Source organism: Pezoporus wallicus, unplaced genomic scaffold (genome assembly GCF_028554395.1).
Source record: "Pezoporus wallicus isolate ANWC-B61680 ecotype Strahan unplaced genomic scaffold, APGP_CSIRO_Pwel_v1 contig_7073, whole genome shotgun sequence".
NCBI classification, from domain to species: Eukaryota; Metazoa; Chordata; class Aves; order Psittaciformes; family Psittacidae; genus Pezoporus; species Pezoporus wallicus.
The window spans coordinates 2,302,848-2,318,945 of NW_026641326.1; the positions used below are offsets into that span (position 1 = coordinate 2,302,848).

General features: G+C 42.2%; 1 protein-coding gene across 8 annotated transcripts in view; it reads left to right on the top strand.

The window, feature by feature from the left end:
- Positions 1-16,098, top strand: part of MITF (melanocyte inducing transcription factor) — a 98,612-nt gene that overhangs the window by 55,242 nt on the left and 27,272 nt on the right. For all 8 annotated transcript variants that reach the window (XM_057422943.1, XM_057422945.1, XM_057422947.1 and 5 more), the window contains exon 2: positions 2,013-2,259. In XM_057422943.1, coding sequence (XP_057278926.1) covers positions 2,013-2,259 — 247 coding nt within the window. The remainder of the gene's footprint in view (positions 1-2,012; positions 2,260-16,098) is intronic.

A 16,098-nucleotide genomic window follows, 5' to 3' on the forward strand; every position in this document is an offset into this window, starting at 1 on the left:
TTTAGTGTATGGGAAGGCTCTTTTGAGATGGTTTTCATCACGCTTGTCTTTGGTAGGCGGAGAAACAGTTCAGGATGAAAGAAGGTGGGAGGAACTGCTGGGTTACCAACTTTGCAGCATTAGGTATCTGTACAAAATGCCAGTAGCGCACAAATGAGAATCCTGCTTAGCGTGATACAAAATCAGCTTTTCCTCAGTGCAAGGAGAATGAATCCTTCCTTAGAAGCAGCATTTGAGTGCCTTTTTTCACTCGTCTATTACACCTGTCTCCTAAGTGGGGTGCACAGCAATATTGGTGGGCAACAAAAAACATGAGCACTTCAGTAATACATGGATATAACTCATAAATAAATCAATATACATGTATTGGGGATGCATGTTCCAACATTATTTTTCTGGTGTGGGTGCGTGATTAACTCTAACTATTGCGGTGATGGAAATAAAGCATCTCCTTGGTTTGCAAACGTGCAAGCCAGGAAACAACGCTGCTGGGTTTAGATGTGAGAATGCTTTGCCCTTAATTGAAAGGGCGGTGTTTTTCGCAAGTATCACAGTCAATGACTTGTCTTGAGCAGCTAATTAGTACGATTATTCCACAGCTGCATTAGTTTCACCACAAAGGTTTTCTCTTGTTTTATCAAAAGGATCAGTGTCTCTGTGAATGCTTCAACCTGACAGGTCTTAAATAGCAAGATGGTCCCCTGCCTCCCTGCCCCCAGAATGTGTGCTCTGGAAAAGCAGAGTTTGATCTCTTGGGGGAGTAAGTGTGGGTTCTCTTTTTCGTTTCTACTCTGAACTGTTTTCAGCATCAGCCCTAAACAAAGCTGGAAAGCTTCCAGTGGCACTGGCTTTGGTTGCTGAAGCACAAGTTGGTGCCTGCAGGCACCTGCGAGGCCTGGGAGGGATGCTGGCTCCTGGGGCTCCATTGCAAGCTGTCCTGTCAGCATCCTGCAGGTAGCACCTGAACACTGGAGCCATAGGTGGGGTTAGTGCTGCCTTCCCCAGGCATGGCCCTGCATCATTATATCCTAATGAGCCTGCTCCTTCCATGGGCTGATGGCAATCCACTGCTGCAATCAGAATCAGAACCCAAATACCCGGAATTACACGCACTGTAGCACTGTCTTATATGGAGTCACATATTCTTGACCAATTCCAACATCCTTCCCACGAAGGCTGTGTAGCTTGGTATTTGAATACTCTGGTTGCTTCATGCTACAGAAATGCATCATAAATAGATTTTAGTTCTGAGGGCTAACAAAATGGTGTGTTGCTTCAGGTGAAGTCCCATGGTTTGTCCCTTGCTGTTTGGTATGAAGCTCTGCTTGCCAGTGGCTTAGAAATGCCTCTTAGGTTGTGAAGCCGTGCAGCTTGGGCCAGCCAGCTTTCTAAAGTATGACTGAAATAAAGCCATTATTGTTGTTTATTCTGCCTGTTCTTGTACCTTGCTGTGCTTAGAAGGTGCTGGTAGGCCTGAAGTGGGAGTTGGGGATTTTTAGTGGGTGTCTGGTTTCTGACTGTGAAGAGTGTTCCCACCAGAAATCCAGCCCTGAGGTAGTGTTGTGCAGAAACCAACTGAAATTGGTTATGTTGTGTTTTATTTTAGCTATCTGGTTTTGAGCGAGATCATTAGACCTGCAGTGTTATCTATACCTATCATTAGACTTGCTACAGCCTTTTATTGCTTTGTAAGAAAAGAAATATGAGTGTTTGCTGCTGTCTGTAAAAGCATTACTTTTTCTTGTGGGTGGTTGCTGTAAAAATTGAAAGAGCAAATAGCTCTTTACCGCTGGATATTGGTGTTTGGAAGTGGATAGCTGCAGTCAAGTTAAGGCAGCCTAATGTGGCTGCTAAGTACCTGAAGTAGGTCGGCTCCGCGTTCCCCCTTGCATTGTGCAGCATATCCTCACCCATCCCGCCCCACGTTCCGGTGTAAATTCTGCAAGCTGTGAGTGCCGGAGCCGCGATCCCGCTTGTGAAGCTGAGCTATCTTTCTTTTGGTCTTCCCACAGCAATTCCGAGCATCCTGGCGCTTCCAAGCCTCCCTTAAGCTCCTCCAGCATGACCTCACGAATCCTGCTACGACAGCAGCTCATGCGTGAGCAGATGCAGGAGCAGGAGCGTCGGGAGCAGCAGCAGAAGCAGCAAGCAGCCCAGTTCATGCAGCAGCGGGTACCCGTCAGCCAGACACCTGCCATCAACGTCAGCGTCCCCACCAGCCTGCCCCCCGCCACCCAGGTGCCCATGGAGGTCCTCAAGGTACGCCAGTCTCTGCCTTTCTGTTCAGGAGCTCTCGCTCAACCTAGTTTATGCAACAGGGACATGGTTATAGGGAGTTTTGGCGATTAAAGTTTCCAGATAAGCTCCGCTCTGGCTTCGTTTGCAACTTATTTTGGTGTCCTGAGAGTGAAGAATGGGAAAACTTGTGAAAAAGTGTGTGTAACTTTTGGTTTTGTTTAAACTTTGAGATCCCGGGAGGGAGGTGTTGTTACAAAACTAAGGTTTCCATCATTTTCCCTTTGGAAAACGCTTCTCCATCTTTCTAGTCCTTAAATAATTTTCCAAAAGAAGAAACTGTTAATAGATGTTCAAATCAGTATTTTGTTTTTTAAAACAAAACATTGAAATATTTTTGTAAAATGGTGTCAAAACTATAGGCAAAAGAGCCTTGCAAAAAGCCTTAATCTGAAATATGGGTGAGTTTCCAGCCCCTTGCAATGAGCCTTTGTAATCCTTTTTTGCTTAAACGACTTGTTTGCTATTAGTAGCTTTGGATTCCTTGTCCAACTGGAAACCGTAGGAGCTTGTTAGTATCCCTCTGTCAAAAGGGATGTAGCTTGCTAATTACTCGGAGGAAAGGTGAACAGCTATAAGAAAACAGATCGCTTAATGCACTGGTTAAGTCTGAGTAGAGTAAAGCAACGTGGAATGTGGTAGTAAAAGAATGCAAAACGTTTTGGAGAAATTTTCTAACATATTTAATGAAAATAAATAACTCTTAGCTCTAAAGAGTTACCTGCTTGCTCTGCATTATTGTTGAATCCTTTTATTACATTCTGATGTTTAGTGACCGCTTTTAGTCAGTAAACATATTCTTACTGGGTAAGTTAATTGAGCTTGGTTACAACCCACTTGTAGTTTGCTCATGGCTGTTATGTATCAGTGATGCGTATTCAAAGAACTGGTTTAAAATAGACTTGCAGACACAGGATTGCGAGGCAGTTTGTGAGCTGGGTGTATGGAGGAAATGTAGGGAGCCTTTATTTCTTGAATCTGCATTATGGTATTGTCTTGACAGTGGCGAAACTAATACTTAGTTGAGATGCGGGGGCCATGCTCAAGTGTGGTCTATGATCAAGGAGCAAAAAGGCAACAGTTGAATTTTGAATTCTCTCCCTATATATACATCTCCATTAAAAATCAAATGAGTGTGTGTGATATGCGTATAGTAAGGAGTCTGAAATTGACTGGGAAGAGCTATTTTGTGTAATGTTTATGCATACACACTATGTTTGTGTATGACAATTTATTAAGCTCGTTTCTAGGTTGTGCCACTGTAGTTACACTACTTCAAATCCAGCAGATGTGTAGGTGCTGTGGAATAGTTTTAATTTGTAATGCACTCGGTTAAAGAAGCGTATGTTACATTTTTTACATCCTTTCATCCTAATACCTTATGATGTCAATTTTAGGTTGTTTTTTTTTAAGCCCCTCTGAGCACTTGTAGGAAAGTCTTTATTTTCTGTGATATTTTACTATTAAAGAAGAAATGTAATGTCTTGAAGAAGCATCAGCAGTTGTCTGTTGCCTCTTTATATGTGGGAAGAGGGGAGGCAGCCTTTATTTCTGAGGGTTGAAATAAAGGTGATGCTTGGTTATTACAAATGGGGTTACTAGGAACTTGCTTGTACAATTTGTATGCAAATCTCTGACCTGCTAGAGCATGGGGAGGGAACTTCATGGGAAGGACTTGAACCTGAATGCTCTTTAGGACTGCAAAAGAAGCATCTGTCCCATTTCCTCCTGGTGGAGAAGGGTCTCCTGGAAAGAGCGAGGACACCTCCCCTGCATTTGACTTTAGTCCAAATGACCCCGTAGAGCAAAAATGTAAGAGAATGTGTGCTTAACTGGCATGTAAATTAAAAGTAATAACTGGTAACTACTACCTTTTGTTGACAGAGAGTTTTGCATTGAAGGTGATGGTTGTGGAAATGCGAGCTTCCTACTGGAACAGAATAATGCTTGTCTGTATTTACATAAGTAACAGTCAAAATCAGCTAAAACAAGTTCTCTTGGTCTCTGCTCATGGAAGAGAGACTGCTTTGCATAGGTTCGCTGCTTGTGGTTTTGGTGGGAGAAAGCAGGTGAAGATTCATCCTTTCGTTGATAAAAGTGGACCAGTTCTGTACAAAAAAATAGGTAGTACAAAATACCAGGGATGAAGTCATGATCTTACTGTAAATTGACCAGCAAGAGCAGGATTTGGCTAAGGGATCCATGTAATTTTGTTTGGTGGGTTTTGTTTAGTTTTGTTTTGCTTTGTTTTTCTTTGGTTTTGTTCATTTTAAATAGGTTATTTGGCTCAAAAGATGAGATTAACAATAAATCAGGGTCCTCCTGGTGCCGATGCGCTGACAGCCGGCTCTCCCTCCAGTAACAAAGTACAAGTGACATCATTTCCCTGCAGCTGCTTTTCACACTTCAGTTGTTTTTTAGCTGTAGACAAATTTTCCGTATGAGCTGTAGAGAAGTTTTAATTAGATAAATAGGGAACTAAGTTGGTAACTTTATTATCCAGATGGTCTGGATTTAGTGACCTTAAAGAATGAGAGACACAAAAAGGGCATTTTTACACTTTGAGAAATGTTAATCTGCAAGGCAACTCTCTTTTGAAAAGGTCTGTTTGAATCAGTCGTACTTCGCAAACACCTAAGACCAAATGTAATAGCTGTTTTTGTTGTTGTTTTTGCTTGCTTGGCATTTAGCATCAAAAAAAGCCCATACCAAGGCTCTTGAATTTGTCATCATTTAGTGTTTTTTAATTACATTGTGTGACTTGCCTTTCTCCCCTGCCTCTGAATGTGAGGAGAATAATACTTGCATGGCTGAAGCTGGTAGTTTGGAATAAATAGTTTAAAAAGGAGCCAAAGGTGTTAATGAGCTTGGTTTTTTATATTTGTTTTCCAAATAATCATTCAGAAATAATGCAGAAAGAAAGAGAAATACATATGAATCTCTGTCACATTGAACAGGAATCTCCAAATTACATAATGTGGTACGTTTAAAGACATATGCATAAATAGGATTTAATTTTCTTGAGTAATGACTTATTGCATCAGTCGTCTGCCACGTAATGTCGCTTGGCAAGGTAGGAAATGACCTGTTGGAATTCAAATTTTGTGTTGCTTTGTGCACCCTAATTAGAAGGTGGGCTAGGTCTAAGTCATTTGGAACAGTATCTCTTTGAATCTAATAGCCAAAGGAAGATTGGTACTGCTTTCAGTTATCATTCTGCAGAGTTGATGTTAGCTTCACAGATGTACAGGCTGGTTTATCTCTAAGCACCTTCTCATCCATCTCGTGTTGGTAGTTGAGGACCACCACTACAGGGATGTCACAAGAGTTTCTTCGCTTCTGCTTCAATTCAGCTTCTTGCTCTGCCTTAGAAATAGGAGCGTATAACATAAAATATTGGTCGTTGGAGCAGTTCTGAGCTCTAGCAATGTTGGATGAGGATCTGTTCCTGAGGTACAAAGTAAGTTTATATTTTTGTAAGGGTTAAATTATTTTCAAAGAGTTCAGCTTAAGATGTCTTCAGTTGTTTTATGGAGGTGCTTCTTCCATGCAGGTATATTTTAGCCTTGTATACTTAATTGGTGTTAAGAAGCTGTTCTTTTTGTTGTTGTTGATTGCAGTTATTCTCTTGTCTGGTATGAGTCCTTACCTATGGGAGCAGAAGCACCACTGCAGATCTCGACTTCAGTATCCCAGAGCTGATGTTTGGGAACTGATTGCTGCATTTCTCTAAGCAGGGGTAGCCCAGGACTGGACGGAGGTCATGCGTCAGGTCCCTGTCTGTAGTCAGTGAGACCTGGTAATGGGTTAGTCCTTTTGCTCTTCAATCATCCATTTGCAAAACACCACTGCTACTAATCCCACAATTTGTGGAGTTAAATTTGTTAAAGGTGGTGAAATCCTTGGCTATTAGAAATCAAGAGAATACACGCTTGGTTTGTGGTGAAGCTGGTCTGTTAACCTGCTTCCCCATAGTTATTTTGGACCTCATGTGTTACTGTCTTCCTGCTTGGTATTGTGGAATTAGCTGGTCTCCTGTAGTCCTAGCAGCTGTCTGTTGACAGTTATTTAGAGAGCATCTCCTGTTGGTGTGATAGAGTTGCTTGGTTCTGCTTTTCATGCCTTTTGTGCCCTCTTGCCTGCTCCCAGCCTCCTTTCCTGTCAAGGAACTTGCAGGTTTCCTGTAAAGTGAATGATCTCCTGCCTGCTGAGTTACTGGTGGCAGCAGGACAGCTCCTTGCCTTTCTATAGCCTGGTCTGTAGGGTAGTTTTGAGTCTTCTGTGTCCGTCCAGGAAGCTGATGATAGGAATTTTTTGATCAGCAGGCAGAAACACTGATTTGCTTCAGAAATTCGGAGAAGGCTGAAGGAGGAGTAGACTCACCTGTTTGCTACTTGAGAGACGTGACAAAAACTTGAGTAGTAGCTGTGCTGTGTGGTTTATGTTGCTTTGCCTGATTTCTGGGTAAACGTTACAGTTCAGAGCAAGCATAACACAAACCTCTAAGTACTTTGGACCTGCCTGCCCAAAACACAGTGTGGCACTGCAGAAACTGAGACTGGTGTGAGCAGGCTTGTGACCTTCTTAGGAAGGGAAGCACTGGAGCATCACAGGAGTCAGGAAAGGAGACCCAGAATCCCACATCAGCCCACAGAACTGCAAATCACTTCCTTTGGGAACATTACCAGTTCTTTCAGGATTGAAAATGTTACCGGTGGGCAGCTGACATCCAGCCCTCTGCACGTCTCACTAGGCAGTTGGAAGGTGGAAAATTGAGGTGAACACTTTCTCCTCTGTCTCCGCATGTTGTTTGCTGGCATTCTTCAGTTGGTGCATGGATGTGACACTTGTGCTGCCATGGTTGTAATGTGCTACACCAGGTCACAGTACAAGAGCTGATGGAAGCCTAAACTGGATGTATTGTGGTGAAATGGTATGGTGCCTGTCTGCCTCAGTCTGTCCCTGCTGTTGCATACTAATGCTTCTGAGGATGCGGTTGGTGTACATCCCCATCCTCTGGAGTGTCACCGTACCAAATGAACAACACAATAAGAAATCCGCTGGACCTCTCATGTCTCTTCCTCCCTATTTGTCTGTCACAGGGATTTAAGAATGCAACTCCTATTTCGGACAGGCATTGAGGTGGGAGATGCTTGCCTGAGAGCACTACATTGAATGCTGCTGCAAAGAACAGGCTCGAGGGCTGGGGTGAGAACCTGCAGTGGGTGTTTGCAGCATGAACTGGCATGTTCCTGCAGTGATGCAGTTGTCTTTTGGACACCATATAAATGCTGGGCATGTAATAAGATAAAAGCAGGTTTCCTGGCCAGCAGATTATATAATGGATCTGTTTCAGGATGCCAGCATCCCTTTTATCCCTGTTCCTGGAGACTGAGCAAACAGTTCTCTTGTTCCAGAGGATCTGGAGGGTTCTGGGTCCTGCTTTGGTGATCCACGGTTTGAGATCTCTTCTCTCTGGACATAGAATCTGTGCTCCTGCATAGTCCCTGCCCTTGCTAATGGGACAGTTCACCCCGAGATGTGACACGTATATAAAAACATATGTATGAAACTATAGGCTGCAACACCAGTTTTAATATTTGTTATTAACAGATTGCTAATAGTGTAGTTGCATACAACAGTGTTTATCATATGCTGGATATTTAAAAATCTGTTTTTCCAGAAGAACCCCACTTAGCATTCCCCCTGCCACACTGACTACAGTGGATAACTTTGTGGTAGATGTTAACTGCTCTTTTGGTGCTAGAACTGCAGCACTTTACTGCTGTGTCTTGTCATTGTGGCTTTTCTTCTTTCACCTGGGGTCCTAACCAAGCTGAAAGCTCTTCTTTTCAAAGCCTTAGAACCAGGTACTGCTTACTGGCTTTCCATTCTTGCTTTATTTTCCAGGAACTTTTTGCCCATCTCATGGCAGTGTTGTGGGCTGATCACTGATAGCAGAGCAGGTCTGTTTTTCTCTTCTTTAATGCTGTCCCATTGCTGTAGTTTGTGATCATATTTTCCCTCAAAGCAACATTTTCTGAGTGGACAGATGTGCAGCGCTGCTTGGGAGGGTGCAGGCGACCAGGCTGGCCTCTTGCCTTCACCCTTATGTCATTGTTCACTCAGACTTAAATGCACCACCACGATAAGCTCTTTGCATCAAATACCCTGTATTTGTTCGGTTTTGAAATGCCAAGCATGCCTTCTGGGTGGTGGTAATGACTATGGACATGTATCAAAAAAATACCTCCTCCTACTTCTTTTCCATGTGCTTATTACAGAGAGTGACCTGTGGTGGTAATGCAGCCCTGCTGAGCAGGGAAGGCTGTGCCGTTAGCAGTAGTATTCTTGGTGTAATAATTACCATAAAACTTCATTCTATGGGGGACTTATCTCAAAGTTCTGAAGAACAGGAACAATGGGATGCCAAGATAAACATGTGGTAGCATCTGCTGCAGCAAATGTGTGTTTGTGGACACTCTTATCTGATGAAGAGCTAATTTAATCTAACCTGACAATGGCAGACAGTAGTGTGCGCCCCTATGTTAAGTAAGTGTGTCTTGTATTTGCAGTTGAGAACTTAGATAAGTGATTTGCCAGGATTGGTGAACTACAGATAGAACATTTAACTAAGATTATTTACACTCAGTGGCTGTTGTATACTTAACTTCAGCCTACAGCAAATTCTTCATGAAGAAAAACTTGCATTTAACTACAGAGCCACTGAAGCCTGCCTTGTCTCCTTAGCCTTCACATAAGTAAAAGTATCTTTTAGGCCTTCAATCTTTTGCTTGCTTAGTGGGTTTAAAGCTGTTCCAAAACAAGCACTGAGTGCTTGATGTCTGTGGTTAGTAATAGAGGTAAAATGTAAACTGTTGCTTAACCCCTAGGTTATTAGATGTTAAAAATGCATGGAATTCAAGGGGGCAACATACTTCTGTGTGCAGGTATCTGACTGCTTGACTGCTACTGCAGAACGCTGCTTTCACCCTTCATCCTGAAAGTCCTTTACCTATGGATGCAGGTATGTGTGTTGTTTAGCTTTTGGTAGAAGTGTTGTTCCTAATGAAGATGTCTGATCTTTCTATCGTAGCTCTTCAGCTATGGTCACTGTGGCACAAAATACAGCTCCTGAAGTTGTAGCACAAACCGTGCTGCTGCTGAGTTGTGCTGCTGAGGAATTTCCTGGTCATATAATGCTTGAGAGCAGAGTGGGAAGGTAGCTGAAGAAGTGCTTCTTACGAGAGAGCAGTTGCCATGCAAGTTCACAGAGTAGTTGCCTGGTAGTTTGAAATAACATTTTTGATGTGGAGGAAGTAAGGATGTATTCACACAGAATGATGTAGGCATCTGGAAGTCCAAGCTCTGATCGTCTTGTAGAAGGTTCTTGGTGGTTTATGTCCTGGTTGGTGGTCTTGAGGGTTCACTGGCATGATAACAGCCACAAAGTTAAGGACAGCTTGCTAAGTTTGTTTTGTTACGGCTTCAAAGTGCTTCTTTTCAACGGTCTAGACATATTATCTGATGGCTGAATTACCAGACCTTGGGAAAATGGTGGTTCACCACGTGTCAGTGGCTGTTTTGGATCTGCAGAAGATGAGTTAATCTGCCTAAAGATTTGTAGGTGCCCATGTTCATGGGTATTAAACATATTGATGAGGCTCTGCAGCCCACCAGCTACCAGGTTTCAACAGCTTGTATTAAGATCTCTTCCAGTAAATGTTCATTCAAACCCCTCCTTATTCCACTTTCCCAGTTGAGTCAAGGATGTTACGAAGAGGGTGATTGCAGTTCTGGTCATTGCAGTTGTGTTTGTTGAGTCCAGAGCTTAATAATGCAGAAACCGCTGCGCAGAGCCACACATGGTGCTGGAGAGCAGCAGGGTTAAGTGAGGGTCTAGGGAGGCCTCTGCTGACACTTTTGACAGACATTACATTTTAAATGTGAAAACTTCGATCTGCTTAAAGTAATCCTGTGGTATTATGTACACTCACAAGTATTTCAGTTCTTCAGCTACTTTGGCAGCATTATTCTCTGAGATGTTGAACCTGTGCAGTGAACGAATTCAAAGTGACAAGCTGGAGACATTCCTGCCATTCAAGAGAGGCTTAAGGAATTTCTTATTGGCTAAATTACAAATATGTAGCATTTTGCCCAGCACTGCATGGCAATTTCAACCTGCCTGACCGTGACAAGATTAGTGCTTTTCCTCCCCCTCCCCTGCAGTAATATTTTTTTCTCTTTCTAAATTAGATTAAGAAGTACCAGGCAGAGATGCAAAAGCTTGAAAGAGTAAAAAACAGCCTTACCTTGAATGATTCTGTCTGTCATTGGATTGGTTCCTTAATTAGCCCCGTGTCCTTTAACCTCTTGAGAAATAAGTAAGGGATAAATTTGGGGATAAAGACAAAGACGCCTGGAGATTTACCACACACCGCTAGGTAATTCATCGAGGAATGTTGGTAATTAGCCCTGCCTCTTTCCTTTCTGGCTCATTTAATAAAACTGGTTGATTTAAAATAATGCCTGCTGGTTCATTATCAACTACTTTAAGAGCCAAGTTATGAACTTGAAACAAAACCCAGTATTGTGCTGTCTGCAAAGGACCTGGAAAATGTGTTTTGTTTTGTATGTTTTAAACCCAGAAATCGTTAACAGTCCCACCATCAGTCTCCCCCACTTGATAATTATATATCAGCTTATTTGGATTGCCATGTTATGACTTGGGTGTATTTATTTCTAGTGTCTACTATTGAGAGGCATAGAGGAGGGGAAAAAAATTCCAAGATCCTGAAGAGTACATGTCAGATTGTGTTAAGAAAGCATGGCCTGATGGAATTCAGCTGAATATGGACGTTACAATAGTAGTAGTTGTCCAGCTGAGGAGTGGCTAACTGCTTTAACCCTTTATCTCTCAGAAATGAGTGCCAGCTACGTGTCTTGTTCTAGGCACAAAATGAGCCCTTTTAGTTATGCATCTCCTTGGTGCTTGTAGTAGAACTTTGTCCCTGTATTGAGGACTGAACTCATCTGCTTTATGTTTGCTTAGGGAAATATTCATGCAGAGTTCTTTCTTTTTCTTATAGATAGCAATAGCATTACTCAGAAATTAAATGAGAGGATCAGACTGTAACCGGATCAATACACTGCTGCCTTTGCACTTTTTTGGGAGAATATATCTGTATGGCAGCTTCCAGTTTGAATTTGTAACATGAACAGTTGCTGGCCAGCAGATCTGGTTAGGTCTGTCTGTCTGAATTAAGGAATTAAGTTACTATTACTGTGAATCTTCCTTTAATAATGAGTGTCAGACTTGGATTGCAACACTTCTGGATCTGTTGTTGCCTAGAGGAAAAGCAGGCTGTGCTAGCTTAGCTTCCACTTAGGGTCAGCTTGCCAGATTTTGGATCCTTTAGAAGACTTTTTCTGACCCTCTCCTTTAACTCTTCAGTATTGTTTGGGACAGAGTTGGATATAGTGTTTCAGTGCAAGAAAAGAAAGCAAATCCTTGGAAATGTTGCTGTGACAGTCTTTATAGCGATTCTTTTGTTACCACCTAAAGAAATAGCTATCTGCCTTCAAACAGACAGAGCTCTGGGTATTGGGGTAACAGCTCAACCCTGTGTGTGTGTGCTTCACTAGAAGTGCTTCCATTGGCTGCCATTTACCCACTTGTTCATTGGGACTTGTTAATAAACTTTTATAATTTAAATTGACTTAGAACTGAGGAACATTTTTTCCAGCTTGCAATGATGTGGAGCAGAAAATTCAGTATCTAAAACAAACCCTAAAGTAACCAACCAAATCAAAAACCCAAAAAGCAAACCAAAAATCCCCTCAACAAACACAACTCCATTTAACATCACTGGTTTTGCCGTTAGTGTGTTCGTGCCAAATTCATAGTTTGGTTTTTCACATCGTATTCTTATCTTTTTAACGCACTGGAACAGTATTGCATTATAGAGCTCTGTGACTTAAGTGTCCTCGTCTTGCTGCGTATCGGTAGTTGAAGTTCCAATAGTTCTCTGAAATTCTTCGTTAATTTATACAATTCAAGCACTTTTTTCCCCCCTTTTGACCCTGATCACGAGCAGGATGTATTTCAACACCAGCGTTACAGCAATTAAACTGTGCATGAAATGGTCAGAAGTGCCGAGAGCTCATTCAGTATGTCATTCATGGCGCTGCACTTCCATAGTCTCTCAGCAGATGGCATTACAGTTTCCAAGAGCGCCTGTATGTATTGGGAAAGCTCTCAGTTGCTGGGAACTTGTCTTTCTAGACTATTCCTTTCACCAGTGGAGGCTTAAAAACTATTTTGGCACATTAATCGTGTTGTTTGCTTGTGTTATTGTATTTTATTTTTACCAGCTAATGCCCCAGAGGTACCTTTAAGCCATTACCCAGTTAAATGCTGTATGCAATAGTTATTACATGTGAAAACAAATTACTGCTAGAAGGTCTGTGAGAGGCAGGCTGCTTCTTTTAAATACACCTGCCACTGGCATCCAGTAGAAGTAATAAACTGAAGTGATAAAAACACTGAAGTGGTAAAACTGGAGCATGTTTTCCCTTTAACCTTCCCGATGCTCAAAGCTATGTAAGACACAACTGTGTTGTATTAAATTATACCACCCTTCCTGCTTTGTGCTGTAAATCCTGATTTTTGAAGACAATGTGAGAAAGAAAAATCATTTGAAGTAGTAAATGATGTCTTTCTGGGAAAAAAAAAAAAGTAGTAAATATTACTGTATTTCTGAATTAATGGGGCTTACACAACCCAGAGCCTTTAGGTGTTTCAAGCAACCCACCTACTTGAAGCCCTGGCTTCTGAGGACAGCATAAGTGTTCCCGACTTGGCTGGAATCTGTGTAATTTCTCCAAATGAACACATTGACATCAGCAGGAATGTGTCTGGTGCATTAAAGAAACTCGTGTTTCAAAGAGCTGTTTTGGAGCAGTGTAATCCTTTATCCCTCTATCTGTCTATCTGTCTGACTATCTGTCATCTGAACACAGAGTGCATTGGATCTGCTTGCCAGAAGGTGGTACAGTTCATGAGAGTGCAATGGATGCTGAACACTGGGAGCTGTTGCTGAAGCTGAGCTTGGATTCTCAGCAGCAGCCAGGCACCTAAGCATCTTTAAAAGGGCTGGGGTAAGGGTTCATTGCCACAAGATGCAGAAAAACCCTGAGAGTGAGTTTCAGTTGCTGCTGCTTTCTTGTTACAATGAAAGACCTTGCCAGTAAACTGTTATATTAAAACATGCTGGGAGTGGTATCAATCCAGAAGTTATTCTGACCTGGAATCAAAAATTATTTGAGAGGAAGTTTATATGTCACTGGATGTGCATCAAGCTTTGTATTGCAAGGTTCTTTCCTAAAAACACCAGGAACATCATCCTAGTTGAAACCATCAAAATTCAGTTTATGGACTTCATGGTTGGCTATGACTTAAAACTTTCTCCTCTTTTCAGAGGAAAATATAAACAGGCAATTAATGGAAATTCTCTTTTGTTTCTTCTGGGTTTGGGGGGCCCTGGCTCAGGGGAGGTGATACTCTCAGGAAAGACTTATTCCACTTTACCTACACCAGCAATCCAGAGAGCCATTTCCCTCAACCAGAATCACTGTCCTGATAGCAGCTGCCTGATAAGCCTGTTTTTAGTGATACATCTGATTTGTGCTGGTGGGGCAGAGCTGCTTTTAGTGCTGGTACAGCCTTGTGCAAAGTAGGGCTGTTCTGGTGAAGTGATGTTAGCATTTCAGGAACTGCCTTGGTGTTAATTTCTGCCTTGTTAAACAGTGCTTTAAAGTTAATTCTTGTCCTGTTAAACAGAAAATTCTGAGAAGTGAGACCTCTGTTAAAAAAAATGGCAATCATTTATATTATCCCAACTTCCTAATTGAAAAGTCATCCTTTGAGCAGTCAAATAGCTTTTTACTGTAGTATTAATTTGGCTATATTACCATTCTGCTTCTTGTCTTCCACAAAAACTATACTCTTCTGAAATACCACCGTAGCCTGGGTCTCAAAGAAACGATTTGTTCAGGGAGGGAGTAAAATGACCTTGAATGAGTCAGCATTTGCGTGTAGCAATTGTAAGCTTTCTGTCCTCTTTGCTCTCTAAAAGGAAATGAATTCGTACCACAGGCCCCATTCATTGCACAGTAGTTAATGGGCTTCATTCACATGAAAGTTCATATATTCCTTAAGGGTTCAGCCCTGCATGGTTTGCTGTGTAAAAGGAAAAACACTATTTAATCGTGCTACTGCAGCTTGTCAAAAGAGTTTATCCTTTGGTAATATACATTGCCTTTTGAGGGAAGAAAAGTGGTGCCTTCTGCTTTAGAGTGCTGCTTATTCAGTAAGTGGTTGCTCTATGTGAAATGCCGCTTCCTATGTGGGTCACTGTTCAGAATGGCCTTCTGCCTTTCCCTGCAGTGTTTAATGTGAGTAATGAGGAAAAAGCTTCCAGCCAGGGCTTCTGCCTGCTCACAGGACTTGTCCTGAGAAAACCCTGCTCTCTGAACCTGCACTTCCCAAGAAAAGTTGAATTCCGTTTCCTGTGTTTAAAGGCGTTCGGCTGCGTTCAGGGTTTGATGACTCTACGTGGTCTGAGCACACAGCATCTAGATGCTCTGCTTTGGATGCGAAGTGAGGAATGTGCTGACTGTTACTGGACCCAGGGAATAACTATTAGAGGAACACAGTTAATCCAACTTTGTGTTTTCTTCTCTAGCTCCTGATAACATTCATAAATGGCTGTTGGTACCAGCTGTCTATAAAGCAGTAGGCCACCAGATGGGGTAAAGCAGAAGCAGCTTTGGCTGTTAGTCAGTTCCTTATTTGTGCCCGTTTTATTGGGGGAGGAGGATTATGGGTCCATGATACACATGGCTGCACCAACATGTGTGTTTGTGGAGCCACGCTAAAAATTACGTGGGACTGCTGAGGCAGTTTGAGATCTAAAAAAAGGCCTGGTTTTTGGAAAGGTGACTTTTGTTTTATGATTTTTTTTTTTTAATCAGCTTAGTGGTTTTGATTGCCTGGGTCAGTGTAGCCCTGCAAACAGTGGTACCTGCATAGCTGAGGGGTAAGAGCAACAAGGTGGTGTGTGTGTGTGGTAGGGAAAGAACAAGCAGTTGAACATCAGCATTGGCACCTTCTCAGGCCAACTCTGCCTATAGAGTGGAGCAGCAATGTGATTTTGATGTAGATTCCCAGTTACCCCCACTTATTACATGTTAGCTTATTTTTGCCCAGTGCTGTTGATGATTACTGACTAGATTCTTGTCACAGAAAATTAAATAAGGAGACCTTGTGTTATCCAGCTGCTACTGGGAGGTCAGTCTGTGAGAGCAGACGAGAATCAGCCTGACATCAATGGCTTGAAGGGCACACAGTGTTCTGAACTGTTCCTCTAGGGGGTCCCACATCTTGCACGCGCTGCTTGAGGATGGACAGCTAGCTGTGGTGTCCTTGGGACCAGCTGCAATTGTTAAACACATCTGCCGTCGTCAAACCTAACTGTTGGTTATCATGGATGTACTGGCATCTTCTCTGGCTCCTAGCAGATGTTAAACCCTCCCCAGCTTTCCCTTTTCCTCTTATTTCATTTAAAACAAACTCTATTTATTATGAGCTTCTTTGTATTTTTTGAAGCATTAAGATCGCTAAAAATACTTATTCCATCCTGTAAAGTAGTGACATGCTGAAGTGGGTTTATGTTTGAAGTTTAGAAAAGGGTGGGGAAGGTTGAGTTAGGATCTTGTTAATCCACGTTAATTTAGTTACCC